Source organism: Martes martes (assembly GCF_963455335.1).
Source record: "Martes martes genome assembly, chromosome: 5".
Taxonomy (NCBI): Eukaryota; Metazoa; Chordata; class Mammalia; order Carnivora; family Mustelidae; genus Martes; species Martes martes.
In genome coordinates, this window is record NC_137892.1 from 101,903,403 (window position 1) to 101,917,704 (window position 14,302).

At 56.5% G+C, this 14,302-nt stretch overlaps 1 protein-coding gene across 1 annotated transcript; it reads left to right on the forward strand.

The window, feature by feature from the left end:
* The first annotated feature begins 2,431 nt into the window (after positions 1-2,431).
* Positions 2,432-11,246, forward strand: SNCB (synuclein beta). Its single transcript, XM_080804487.1, has 6 exons — positions 2,432-2,714; positions 3,360-3,489; positions 6,250-6,291; positions 6,514-6,632; positions 10,142-10,231; positions 10,601-11,246. The coding sequence occupies exons 2-6, from the start codon at positions 3,369-3,371 to the stop codon at positions 10,631-10,633; spliced, it is 405 nt and encodes a 134-aa protein (XP_080660613.1). The 5' UTR covers positions 2,432-2,714; positions 3,360-3,368; the 3' UTR covers positions 10,634-11,246.
* The last annotated feature ends 3,056 nt before the right edge of the window (positions 11,247-14,302 follow it).

Below are 14,302 nucleotides of genomic sequence, written 5' to 3' on the forward strand. Positions count from 1 at the left end.
TTCAGTGACCTCCCAGTTCCTATGACAGAAATACAACACCCTTCGTGTGGTCTTTCTCTCTTCCCTCCTCCCTCCTCTTTGCTTCTTCATCATCTATTTTGACATTCTGGGGTTCTTAGTCAAGAGTCACAAAAATCGTTTCTGGCTAATTTAAACAGGTAAGGATTTTATTATCCAATACTGGGCAGCTCAGAAACTCTCCAGGAAGGCCAGAGAGTCCCCCTTGAAGACAGCACATCCTGTCCAAATCACACTGCCAAGCAGACTCTAGAAGGCTCCCCCGATGCTACAGCTGGGCATGGACAACGTGGTTGCGCTCTTGGTGCTGGATACACCCAGAAGCAGTGTCACTGCTGTCCATGGTCCCTGGTAGGACCTGCCACCACCAGCACCACCAGTCCTAGCCAGAGCTGAGAGCCCTCCTTCCCTGCTAATTCAGGTTCAAGGGGCTGAGGTGTCTGGGACTGAGGTCACATGTCTGGGCTTCAAGGAAGGCTAGGAAAGCACTGTCAGCTCCCAGAGGAGGAGGTGGGCCCTGCCTCAGAACGTGGGGGGTCCCCCAAACATAAGAAGGGGACAGTTCTAATGCTGAGAGGCCAAAAATAATGACAGACATCACCCATGCTAGCTTTTAGCCTGCTTCCCCCCCCCCCCGCCTGCCTCTCTGCCCACTTGTGATCTCTGTCTGTCAAATAAATAAATAAAATCTTTAAAAATAAATAAATAAAAATAAAAATAAAATACTATTCAAAGTAAAATAACCAAACAGCATAAGAAGGAAGGTGATAAAATGTAAAAAAACTTCCCTCCCTGAGTGCTCTCAGCCCCATTTGCCAGGGGCAACTGCTAGAACCTTATTTTGGAAGTCCTTGCTGGCATGATCTTTGTATATCTAGATGTAAGAATGTATATATGTGTGTATAAGGGGTCTTATGTAACTATGTGTGTCTATGTATCAAAACTGACTAGTTCCCCACATTACAGTTTAGTACCTCCCTCTCTCACTTCACACCATTTCTCCATACACTCCCATGTCAGTACACATGGGTTCTGCTCATCTTTTCACTGGACAGATGTCCCACAATTAACTAGCCAGTCCCCTACAGGTGGACATTTGCATTATTTTCAGTGCTGTAGTGAACATCCTTGTACAAACGGCTTTGTGCGCTTGTGTGAGCAGATCCAAGGAATGAATTCCTGGAAGGGGAACTGTTGGCTCAAAAGGAGTATGCATTTATGTTTTTGGTAAACATTGGCAGACTGCCTTCCAAAAACCATGCACCAATTTGCAGCTCTATCAGTGGCCTATGAACACTTTCCCTCCCAGGCCCTTGCACCATCTGGCTGCCTCCTCACCTCATCCCCTGTCATTTACCAACCCTGCATTTCCAGCCACAGTGCCTTTGCCCATGCTATACCCATAGCCTAAAATGCTGTTCCAGCCTGTCTTCCAGGTAAAAACTTATCTCTCCCATGAAACTTAGCACAGAGGTCACCTCCTCTGTTCAGACTTTCCTGATTCCCCTGATCTGCTGCAGTCCTCTTCCTCTGGGATCCCATAACTTCTTGGGCATAATTCTGTCGTTGCTCCAACTGAGGACCTATGTGTGCCTGGCATTCTATGGCCATTTGACAATCCCCACCGTAACCACACACCAAAAAATGGTCTTGTCTAATCCTCATTCACGCCTGGCTATCCAGCTGTACTTCCTTTTATCTGTTCCTAAGCACAGTCCTGTCTCAGGACCTTTGTATGTGCAACTGCCTCCCTATGGATCTTCCCCATATTGGCCCGGATGCCTCTCTGGGGTCTCTGCTCCCACTGGCCTTCCCTGGCCACTCTGTCTCAAGCACCCTCCTCTAGTCATTCTGTTACATCACCATTCCATTATCTTCATAACATTGCTCACAAGCTGAAGCCAGCCTTGTTAGGTTTAAGTGCTGACACGTTTGTTTTCCCATTTCTGCACACACACAAACACATCATTGTAAACTCCCCAAGGGCAGGGACCTTGGTTTCCTTTTCCACTGTCCTCAGCCTCAAACCTGCCTAGCATCTGTCTAAACATTCGTTGAGCGAGTCATCTATTATTTTGCCGGAAAAGAAACCGGCGTTCAGATAGGAAGGCTGAGTAGCCCAAGGTCCCACAGTTAATAAGAAGCACCCCTGAGATTCAAACCCATTTGAACCCCAAAGCCAACTGCAAACAGTATGTCTTCCCTACTCTTGGCGCTCTGCATTGTCTCCCCCACCCGATTAGGCTCTCTGGGGCTGGATGCGGGTCTGACGCCCAGAGGTCCCCAGCGGCGCGTCGGGGGCCGGCCCGGGGAGGCTAGCGGGCTCCGCGGAGATGTCACCCTCCCCGCCCCCTGTCAGTCAGGCTGAGGGGGCGGCGCGGCCGCCAGAGGGGGCGCTGAGCTCAGAGCTGCCGCAGCGCGCGAGCGGGAGCCCGAGCCGGAACCGGAGCCGGAGCGTGCGGTCCCGCAGGACGCAAGGCGCGATCCGCGGCTGGCGACGCACCGAAGGCCCGGGCATCGCTGCGCCCCGGCTCAGGGCCCGCGCCCCGCCTGCTGCCGACCGACCTGGGCACTTGGCGAGGCCCCGATTCTCCCATCCGCCCCAAGCCCACCCCAGCCCGGCCTAGCCGAGCCCCTGCGTCCGCTCGCCGCAGCCGCAGCCGCTCCTCCATCCCCAGCCCGGGCCCAGCTTCCAGGTGAGGCGGCCGCGCTCCGGACGCCGGGGTCCGGGAAGGGGCTGGGGAAGGAGAGGGGACTGGGCGGGATGGGGAAGCGGCTGGGAGCAGAGACGGGGAACCCGCGCGAGAACGGAGAGAGGGTTCCGGTAGGTGCGTGTCGGTGTGCGCCCTGGGGTGTTTGTGTGACTGCTGCCCTGTGCCCGCAACTGGCTGGGTGGCCGTGTGGACGTGCTTCCACGCCCGTGTGTTCCTGTGTGTCAGGGCGTCCGTGCGCGTTCGAACGTCTCCGTGTCCTGTATGTGCACGTGAGCGTGTCGGTGGAGAATGTTTGTGTGTATGGTCGTGTGACTCTGTCGTGTATACAGGCAAGCCCCCGGACTTCGCGCCGAGCCCAGCACCCCGATTGCGCGGGGCTGCAGGTTGCAATGCCCGGAATAACCGAGGCAGTGGCTCCTCCCGCGTCCCCGGGTTTCAAGGACGCCGGGACTTGTCGCGGCCCTGTGGCCTCCCGTGGGGAGGGGGTATGACAAGGAGGGGGCCCGGCCTGGAAGGGCGCCGGGGTCTCAGGAGCAAAGGGAGGGGGGGTAACCAGCGTCCCAGGGGAAGGACTGGGGTGAGGGTGCGGGGCCAGCGCACCCGTGCCGGTGTGTTCGCCCTCCCCAGGCCGCCAGGATGGACGTGTTCATGAAGGGCCTGTCCATGGCCAAGGAGGGCGTCGTGGCTGCCGCGGAGAAAACCAAGCAGGGGGTCACCGAGGCCGCGGAGAAGACCAAGGAGGGCGTCCTCTACGTCGGTGGGCAAGGGGCACGGCTTCCGGGGCTCTGCGGGGTTTGGGGGTCCTTCGAGGGAGTGGGGCCAGGGTCCTTGAAGGGAGGGAGTTGTCCACGGAGGGGTCTGGGCGGGAGAATATGAGTCAGCAGATGGGGCGGGGTCAGTAGGGGTCACTGGGGACACAGCCAGAGGAAGGAAGCCTGGGTCAGTGATGAGACCTATGGGGAGAGGAAAATGGAGGGAAGAGTTGGGGAGGGTGGGGTTCAGCTGAAAGGCCGGGATAGATGCATGGGTCAAAGCAGACAGCCTTTTTCTTACTTACTAGTTCCTGGGGTTTAGCCCTTACTCTCTGCCAAGTACCGTGGGAAATGCCATAACATCCATTTCCTCATGTCATGCCCCTTACCCATTCCACAGACCAAGAAAAGTGGGGTTCCCAGAGGTTTAACTACAGTGTTCAAGGTCACACAGCTGCCGAAACCTGAAGCTGGAGTTAGAGCCAAGCCTTATGGACTCCAGAGCCCCTGTGTTATTGGAGAGGCCCCTTAACCCTCCTCTCCTGCAAGGTCCACCTCAGAGCCACTCTTAGGGTCTTCCTGCCTCCTGATGCCAGGAGCTCCATCATTGCCTCTGGGTTCCTCCTCCTTGCCGCTTCCAGCTGTGAAGAGAAAGCTGAGTGATTAGAATCTCTCATCCTAAGTGTGAATTTGCATAGGGGGGTGCAAGGCCCCAAATTGAGGATTACCGAATTTCATTTCCGTGGTGATTCAGGGCTTACCGGTGTGTAGTAGGCAGAATGATCCTTTGTGTGGGTGGAAGAGGGCTGGTTAATTTGCCCCTGGTTGTGGCAGATTTGGGATTGTGGCAATTTGAAAAATACCGACTTCTTACTACGTGCTAGTAGGTGCCGACTCTCCTGATAGTGATACAGAGCACTCCAGTTGTGGGATCTGACATCCAGCGGCTGGGATGGGGACCACTGCAGTAGCGTAATCTTAGAGGCTAGCATTTGAGCTGAACCCCAAAGAATAAGAAGCTGGCTGGAGGCGGGGAGTTGGAGGAAGCAGAAAAGGGCTGAAGGAGACAGGGCCAGAGAGCAGAAGGCAGGAAGCAGTGGTGGGGGTTGAGATCAGAAAAATGGGCGAGTGGCAGCTCACAAGGAGGCCTTGTTCCCCAGGCCAAAGGATCATTATGACCTGCCAGGAGAGATTGTAAGCTAGGGACTGACATGATCTGACTTCAGCGTAGAAAGTTTCCTTGGGTCTCTGCGGAGAGACCAAATGCAGGGAGGCTTGGTGGAGGGTAGTGTAGCCAGCAGATGAGGGTGGCTGGAACTAGGGCACAGGTGATGGAGATAAGTTGGAGGCTTGAGCCCACACCTGCCAGGCCCCAGTTCTGGCCGCCCTCCTCCTATGTATCTGGCCGCCCTTTCGCTCCTATGTATCCCTGGCACCCAGCTCGGTCTCCCTGCTAACAGACTCGAAGCATCCCTTTCCCCTTAGTTTAGCACCTCCTGCTCTTCCGCCTGCCCAGGAACCCCCAATGGCCCCCAGTTCCTACACATTAAAGCCTCAGCTTCCTGCAGCCTGTAACTCAATGCCGTTCTCAGTCCTGCCTCAGTCCGTCTCTCCAGGCGCACAGATAGCACTGCTGGGCTCTGTGCAGGCCCAGAAAGGACACTTCTCTGTGCCCTATCTGGGTGGTTTCCTGTGCCTGAGATACCCTCCCCAGTCTCCTTTCTGCATATCCCCCTGCTCCCCATTTGTCAAGGCCCAGGCAGTGCCGCTCCCCTACCATGTACCCCTTGGAGGCTGGATGGAAGTCCTTGCCCCACTACTTGAGGTCCAGGGCACCAAATCTGCTCTTCTCTTACCCCATCTGATGGTGAGCCTTTGGCCTAGGACCTGGCATGGAGCAGGTGCCAACAAATGTTTGTGGGAGGAATGACAGGGTGCAATGCAGCACACCACCACCCCCCACTGTCTCTGGCTGGCTGGCCAGAGCCTGGGGTGTTCCTGCCTTCCATGCCATCCTCTGCTTCCGCTAGCCTCAGCCCTCCCAGACACCCATTACCCATTTCAGGGTCTACCAGCTGTTGTCTGTATTGCTACATCCCCAGAATAGGAGGCTCCCCACTACCCTGAAGGCTCCTACCCACCTCCCCGCCCACCTCGGATCAGACCATCTTGCCTCTCCCAGCAGTTACCCTCCTGAGAAGACCCAGCCAGTGCCATGGGTGTCAGGCACCCTCGGACCCATCACATACTTGAGAAGCTCCTCACTTTGGCCAGAAGAAGGAACTCACACCCCAGTTAGAAGAGACTTTAGAAGAAATGGAGTGGGGTCTGGTGGGTGTGAGGGTCCATAGGTGGGATGTGGGCAGTCAGGCATCAAGGGCACCAGAGGAACCCTTCCAAATATACACCACTAACCCCACCCCCCGGCTCCACCCCCACTCCCACCCTCACCTGCTCACCCGGGGCTGAGAGGTAAAGGAATGTGCTTTGAGCAGTGTTGGCTCCCAGGCAGCATCCCCCCAGATGGCACGGAGATCATTTCAGTGGAGGGGGGGCCGGTGGTGGGGGAGAACTCGAAGTCCTCAGGAAGTAGGTGTGGAGGGCTCAGTGCTGTGATGAGGTGGGGGCATCTGTGGGATTTGTGATGGGGCCAGGATGCCCACTGCCGACTGGGTCCCTCTGCCCACTCCGTAACCACCACACTTGCCAGAGGCTCTGTTCCCTCAGCTCAGAGTCCTGATGTGTGCTCCTTTTTGTCCCTGCAGGAAGCAAGACTCGAGAGGGGGTGGTGCAAGGAGTGGCTTCAGGTACCAGCCCAGCCCTGGCACAGCTCCCTTCCCTCACCTCGGGCCTGGGATCTGGCCGGGATCTGGAGGGGGGGGGTGGCGGTGGAAGAGGGCACCCCCAAGGATTCCTGAGATTGTGCTCTATGAGGGAGGCCAGCTGGAACACCATGTGGGAGAGAGACAAATTTCTTTCTGCTTTACCTGGGCCCCCAACCCCCTTCCCCAATCGTCTCCCTGCTCCAGTGGCTGAAAAAACCAAGGAGCAGGCGTCCCATCTGGGAGGAGCTGTATTCTCCGGGGCTGGGAACATTGCGGCAGCCACGGGCCTGGTGAAGAAGGAGGAATTCCCCTCTGATCTGAAGGTGAGTTGTCCTCGCCATACACACGCACATGCACACACCCACGCATGTATGCACACACGTGCCAGGCACACTGTAAACATGCCCCAGCCAGCCGGAGGCATACCTGGCCTCACGTTCTATGGAGCTCTGCTAAACTCGGCTCAGAATGAGTTCGCAGGGTGGGTAGGGGTGTGGTAGTCCCTGTGACTGTGCCCCCAGTTCTGGCTCTATACATGTATCCTGCTTCTGAGTGTGACCTGGACCACTTTGGGCCACGTCCACATGTCACGGATTGTTTGTTCTTTCTTGTCTTCAACAAGTATCCATGCCAGAGAGGAATTATTCTAGAAGTTGCCATGGCAAATAAGTTCCTATGTTCAGGGAGCAGATGCTGTAGTGGAAGAAGATAGATAACCAATGAATGAGATGGTTTTAGACGGGGCTAAGTGCTATGAATAAAAGACAAAGGTGATATGGTAGAGAGTCAAGGTGTAAAGGGAATACTGTAATTGGGAGGGCTTCTCTGATGAGGTGACATTTGAGCTGACCCCCAAGGGATGAGGTGAGCCTTGTGAGAATTGTATTTCAGGCAGTAGAACAGCATTGGCAAAGGCCCTGAGGCAGGCATGAGCGAGTGTGGGCCACGGGGGAGGGCTGAGTTGTCCATCGCATACTTGTGCAGGCAGGAGAACAGTACCCCCACGTGCATGAAGAAAGAGACCTTCATTGGGACCCACTATAGCATAAGACCTGTGAACTCTGAAACGCCAGAGTTGGATTCAAGTGCCACCTCCACTACGTCCTGACTCCGTGACCCTGGGCAGAGTCCATCACCTCTCTGAGCCTGCTTCTTTGCCTGTAAGACAGAAGATGAATGCAAAAGGGCTTTTATACACATTAGGTATTTATCAGAGGTTCTCAAAACTTCTGTGTGCATCCAAATCAGCAGGAGGCCAGGTTAAAATACAGACCTTCCGGCCTCCCTAGAATTTCTGATTCAATAGGTCTGAGGTGGGACCTGAGAGTTTGCATTTCAATCAGATGCCTGAGTGATGCTGGTACTGCAGGTCCAAGGACCACCCTTCATCACAGGCCTTTAGACATTGATCCTTTCGCCTGTCACTGGTCTGGGGCTTGACTTGGAAGTTCTGGCTTAGGTCCCGTGTATGCGTTTTACCAGCTGTGTGACTCCCCATGTATTATTGTTCCAAGGATCCCTCTTGTTTACTGATCTCTTATGTGGGCAGGCAGGGCTCTAGACTCAGTACCTGGAGTAACTCACTGAATCTTTATATTCTCTGGGAAGAAGGCACTAGAGCATGTCCATTTTACAGATGAAGGAGCCGAGGCCCAGAGAGGTGAAGTGACTTGCCTGCCTCTCTAAGAAGGTACTTGGGAGGAGAAGCTCAGGTTTACGGCAGTGAAGTTGCTGGTAGCCGCCCCAGGGCCAGGGTCCGTGCTGGGAGCTGGGTGCAGAGAAAGCTAGATCTGAGCCTGAGCTCTCAGCCTCGAGGGGCCTTTGCCCAGAACCATTTCTCTCAGGCCTCCTCCTTCCTACGAGCACTTCTGACACCCCAAGCCTCTGCTCACAAGGGAGCTCAGGATCATGGACTTACTATTTAAACAGCAGCCCTTTGGAGCTACCAGGCATGCAGAACCCGCGCAAGCCCAGGGTGCACATTTCTGAGTGTCCCCACCTCCCAGCCTGCTTCGGTGCCTTACCATGCGACCCTCCCTGTCCCCCTACAGAGCAGACAGCACCATCGCATTTCCCATCTAAGGCAGCTGAGTCCAGAGGTGAAGTGATTGACCTGAGCTAGTGAGTGGCCAGGCTGGGATGTTTTTAAAGTAAACTTTTTATTGAAGTACAACATACATACAAAAAGCACACAGCCCCAATACATTTTCACAGAGCGAGCCCCCCGTGTAACCAGCACTCACATTAAGACACAGGACATCAGCCCCTCAGAAGCCTGCCTTAGGCCTTCTTTCAGTCCCTGACCCCTGGGACCAAGACAAGGGTAAGATGAGGGAGGATACTGGGGCCCAAAATTTGAGGGGGACACCCACTCTGGGGTGTCCACTCATGTGCATGGCCCTAAGAGTGGGGGCCTTCTTAAATGTGTACCCTAAGTGCCTTATTCACCTTCCCTTGGTCCTGGCCCTGCCTCCCCCACTAAGGGTCATTGCTCCTTGACTTCTGTCAGCACAGATGAGTTGGGTATTTTTAACCCCATTTCCATGTTGCCACAAAGCACACGCTCTTCTCCTGGCTGCTTGTGCTCAACTGTGCGGCAATTCAGCTGCGCATGGCAGGTGCAGTCCTTCTCCCCTCTCGCTGTGCACCATCCATCCCTGATGGGCCATACTGCCCACCTCCGTTCTGCTGCTGCTGGACGTGTGGGTTGTTGCCAAGCAATGAGTTCCAGCTGGAATTTTTAATACTGGGTGACTTGGGGCAAACTTCCAATTTACCCACCTCCTAGGCCTTGATATACCCATCTGTACACTGGGGAAAATGAGCCAGGACAGTAGCTGTAAACTCGGGTGCCCACAGGGCCCACCTCCACTGGCCACATAAAGGAACTGAGGCTACCTGGATGGAGGTCAGGCAAGCCTTCTCTGGGCCAGCCCTCTAGGCTCCTGGGATTCTTATCTCTGCCCAAAAGGGAGGGACAGTGGTTATATGTGGGGAACGGGGAGGTGGTATAACCTCCTACCTACAGGTTCCCCCCTCCGCAGGGTCCAGGAGTGTGCCACCCACATGTGGTCGTGTGCAGCCGTGCATGGACCCCAGGTGATTGTGGGTGGGCATGTGCAGCCAGCTCTGTCTCGTGTTTGTGCACACACGTGTGCTCACGCACAGGTGGCTGGCCATGTGTCTGGCAGCCCCCCTGCTTGTGTGCCTGCTGGTCTGCACCCGTCTGGGCAGCAGATGCAGGGGGGAGGGGAGAGTCTTAGCTCACACATCCAAGCAACACCATGAGCTGTTGCTTCCAGCTTATCTTAAAATAGCAACAGCTGAAGAAACCAGGCCACACAGGACCCTGGGGGAGGGATGGGTGGAAGGTGGCAGGGGAATGGCTCCGAGCTCCTGCCTGGCCCTGTCTCAGAGCTTCCATCTCCCTCCAGCCCAGAGGAGCCTCCAGGGTTCTCTCTGGGGTCCTGATGCTCAGCAGAGCCTAACACAAGGCAGGTAAGGATAGGTCGGTGATGGAGTATACTGTCTATCTCCCCATCCCATCCAGTCCAAAGATGGAAGAGCAATAGGCTACCAGGCACTGGGGAGAGGGGTATGGAGAGCCCCTCTTCTCACCACTCCCAGCTTCATGGTGATCTAGGGGGATTTCACCCCTCATGCCTTAGTCCACTTCCAAGGCACTCCAAATAAACAATTGAATTAAAAATTCTGGTTGTATAGCCAACAAAGCCTAGCCTTCCCCCAATCAGCCAAAAAAGCTTCCCAGGGTAGGAATTTGGGGGAGCATCTCCCAGCTGCCCTCATGGCCCTGTCCCTTCTCTGCCGGCAGCCAGAGGAAGTGGCCCAGGAAGCTGCTGAGGAGCCGCTGATTGAGCCCCTGATGGAGCCAGAAGGCGAGAGTTATGAGGAACCGCCCCAGGTGAGTGGTGGCAGGGCTGGGTGGAGCTTTGGGCATCCCAGAAGATTGCCACCATTCCCAGCTGGGGTGGGAAGTCCCTGAGAGGATAGGGTTGGGCCAGGAAACTTCACACCCCTTTTTCTAGAACCCAGGCCCTAGGAGGTGGCAGCAGAGAGGGAGGACAGATGGGGCCAAGCACTGGAGCCCAGGCACCCCCGCCCAGGGAAGTCCCAGCTGTCCCCAACTTCCAGGTTCTTCCCCTGCCCAGGGAGGGGGCATGCACTGTTCCTCCTTGAGGGGGAGGAGTCTTGGGGCCAGAACCTGGCCACTTGGTCTCCAACCCCTTCCTCTTTTGCTCTTCCCCACTCCACCCCCATCCCTCTGATGCAGGAGGAGTATCAGGAGTATGAGCCAGAGGCGTAAGGGCCCAGGACGGCCCCCCACCAGCAGCACAATCCCTTCCCTGTCCCCTGCCCCGTCCCCCAGAACCAGGGCTGTCCTTCTACCCCTTCCCCCCAAACACAAGATCTTCCTTTGCTCCAAGGAGCCCCCTTGGAGCCTGTGTTGGTGTCTGTCCATCTGTCTGTCCTACCCGCCCGCGTGGATCCCTGGGGCCTGGACAGGGCCGGGGCTGCGGCCGTGGCTGGTAGCTTCGCCCCACCTATGTTGCCTCCTCCTCACCCCACCCCGTCCAATGTCTGCGCGGATGTAGCATGTTCTATGTATTTTTAAAAGATCAGAAAGCAACGGCTCCCTCCAACACTCCCAACAGAGGCTCTCTGAGGGTCCCCCGGGCAGCCCCAGAGCCTCCCACCCCACTCCCACAACGACCCCAAGAACCTTTTTTTTTTTTAGCCAAACCAGGAGCCAGGCTGTGCCATGCCCCCTCCCTCAGCCAGCCCAGTCCGAACGCGGGCGTCGTGTGTCGTGATTGTGGCATGGAGAGTCCCCCAACCCCCGTGTGAGCGTGTCCTGGGTGGGCGGGCCCGGGTGCCTCCCCGCTCTGCGTGTCCACGAATAAAGCCAATCTGTCTGTAGCCGCCGCCGCTCGGGCAAGGCAGGGTTGGGCGGTGGGTGGGAGCGGCCGGCGGGCTTCCACGCCCCAGACTCCTCCACTCCGCTCTTTGGTGCCTGGCACCTTCAGCCCAGGTACAAGACTGACCACCTCGGGCCTCAGTTTCTCCATCTCCTATCCTCCCCCACCCCCACCCCGCCAGGGATGACGCAGGGGAGAGGGTCTACCCAGACTGGGAATCGCGGTTGGCTGGGCGGTGTGAAGGTGGTCTCGGGCGCCACCTGCTGGACTGTAAAGCGCCCGCTGGGGGTACAGGGCCAAAGGAAGCCCCTCGCCACCGCAGCGCAGGGTGGACGGGCTCACCTCTCTGTACACGCAAAGCAGGGTCGCGGATGACAACGCACACGCAGACATGTGTGCGCGTACACTGGTCCTGGCGCGCCCGCCTGAGTGTACGCACCCTGGCAGGGGCACACGTGCAGACACGCATGCACGCCTGCTGACCGGCACGTGCGGACTCGCGCGCACACTCAGTTACGCGCGCCGTGGAGGAGCCCCCGGAAACCAGCAGCGCGGGCACTGAAAGAGCCTTTTACGCTCAGGCAGAACGTTTACAGGCGCTCAGCCCTGCGCACTACTGACCAACGCAGAAAGACCCATCCAAGGGCAAGGGGAATGGACAGTTGCCCCAGAAGGAGGCAGAGCGCGGGCAACCGGCGCTCCATCCCTCTCGGAAAGGCGCTCGGAGGTTTGCGGCCTCCGCAAAGGTGGGCAAGCGCCCTCAGAAAGCTGGGAAGCCGGTCCGGAGCCCTGAGCAGATAAGGATCGGCACTAGAGGGCCCCCAACACCGCCTAGGTGTGGGGAAGAAGGGGGCGGAGACGCTGCGGTGAGGCGCAAAGGCCCCGCCTCCGGCAAGGCGAAGGCGCTACTCTGCTCAGCTTTGAGGCGCCCCACGCCGAAGCTCCGCCCCCGCCAGTGACAAGCCCCGCCCCCACCGGTGCGGCGCTCTGGCCTCGTTTGCCGCAGCGGCTCTCTAACCAGGCTTGTACGAGGCCCCACCCCCGCTCATGCGGAAGCCCCGCTCCGCTTTGCCGCAAGGGCCCCCACCAAGTCTGTGCAAGACGTCACCCTTTTTCTCCCGGGTGCGACCTCCTTTCCGACTTTAGCCCTGTTTCGCCGTTCAGCCCCAGGGCCGGAAGGAGCTTGCTCCATTTAATCAACCCCCGGGTGTTAGCGCTTCGTCCTTCCCTGAGTCGTTGGGGGCGAGAGATGGTGCCAGGCCCGGGTAGGCCTTGAACGCTGCAGGAGGCCGGTCCACTCGGGTCACCTTGGCCTGCAGTGTGCAAGCTATTATTTCCGGAAGTAGGCAGCTGGCAGACGTGCGTGTAGAGAACAAACCGGTGGGCTCAGATCCTCTGATTCAGCGTGCAGGTGCCGGGATCTCAGATCCCATTTGACTGAATTAAGACCCTATTTACAAACCCACTCATCGCGGGGATTGCAAAGTCGTGACCCTCATGTTAAATTTGGCCTGTAGGGATGTTTGTGCTAGCCCAAAGTTTAAATTTTTCTCATTTGATTCCAGTTAGCGACAGCCCCTTTCTCTCCCTCTCATCTTCAACTCATCCACTTCCCTCATTTTTATGAACTACCTGGCTGGTAAAGAATTTGAGTTTGCCACCTCCCCTCCCGCTACCAGCACCTGATTTCCATTTTTGGATGCTGAAACCAGGTTCACCATCTGGCTTGTAGGGAGGTTTATTCTTCCTTCCTGGGTGCCAAGCCACGCACCTGGTTTCCTGCTCAGAGACCAATGTTCTCATCTGCCAGGGTCACTTTAAATGCATTCCAGGCACAGGCCCAGATGCATCCTCGGAAGATGCCAGCCCTCAGTCACGGGGCACTCCTGACTCTAGGTACACGTGTGAGAAGACACAGCTCATGGGTTCCTCTCTTATGAAAGGATGAAGCCATTTCTCAAGTGCCCAGTAGGTCCCCAGCATCCAACACTTGACTCCATTAATTTTATTTGAAACCATCCTCAAGGATTCCTTGTTATTCCAACTCCCCAATTTATGGAGGAGAGAATAGAGGCCAGAGGGGCGAAGTTGCCTGCTCTGGGTCACATTGCTGGGAAGTGGCAAAGACCACATTTCAGCCCCATCTCTGAGTCTGAAGCTCACCTCCTTCGGAATTTTCCAAAACGGACTTGCTCTGAGAGAGACAAAGAACACCTACTTTAGGGAAACTTGGAAGCGGTTGCAGCACAGAAATCACAGACACGCAATTTCACGGGCGCTGCAAGCGAGGAGGGGAGGGCTGAGCTGTGTGTGATGCAGGTGTATCTGTGTCCACGCGTGTCTGTGGATGTTGCCCGAGTGTGTTGTGTGCGATTATTTAGTCCTTCGATGATGCCTGCCGTGTCTGAGACGCGAGGGGCTGCAGGCAACAGCTGTGACAGGACTCACATCCCATGGGTCAGCAAATACTTGGAACAAGATAATCTGGAGTTCCGTGACCAACAGAAAACAGTGATGTGAGAGACGATGACAAGGAGAGGGTAGTGACCAGTATTAAATTGGGGTGGTCAGGTCAGGTATCTGAGGAGGTGAGGTTGGATCAGAAACCTGAACAAAAAGGGGGTCACATGGGAAGATCTGGGGAGAAGAGAGCACTGCAGCAGCGGAAGGGCCCACCTCTCTGTGTCTGTGTCCATGGTGGGTGGACAGTCAGTGAGGCTGAACCCGGCCCAGCCTCCGCAGTCTGTGGGTCCAGCCCCCTCACCTTCCCTTCTTCTGCCTGTGCTCTTTCTTCCACCTGGGTAACTGCCCTCAACTGCGCCTGTTGAAATCCTTTCCTCCACTGATCTTTCCCTCGTTCTCCAACCACAAGTGATTTCTTATCACCCCATTCTGCTCAGCTGGGCACTTAAGGCCCCACCCCCACCCCTGCACCGCCCCCATGTCAGCCCTGACGGGCCTTTGCTAGCTGGCTCATCTGAAAATTGTCCTCTTCCCCTGACAAAGGGCTGAGGGCTGTCCTGGTGTTCCTCCCATTTGCCTGTCTCCCTCCCAGT

What these genes read in the sequence shown, in the direction of transcription:
- SNCB (XM_080804487.1), top strand. Translation starts at nt 3,369, where the DNA reads ATGGACGTGTTCATGAAGGGCCTGTCCATGGCCAAGGAGGGCGTCGTG. An exon ending in AATTCCCCTCTGATCTGAAG is followed by an intron (nt 6,633 to 10,141) that starts GTGAGTTGTCCT and finishes CTCTGCCGGCAG; the next exon opens with CCAGAGGAAGTGGCCCAGGA. An exon ending in GTTATGAGGAACCGCCCCAG is followed by an intron (nt 10,232 to 10,600) that starts GTGAGTGGTGGC and finishes CCTCTGATGCAG; the next exon opens with GAGGAGTATCAGGAGTATGA.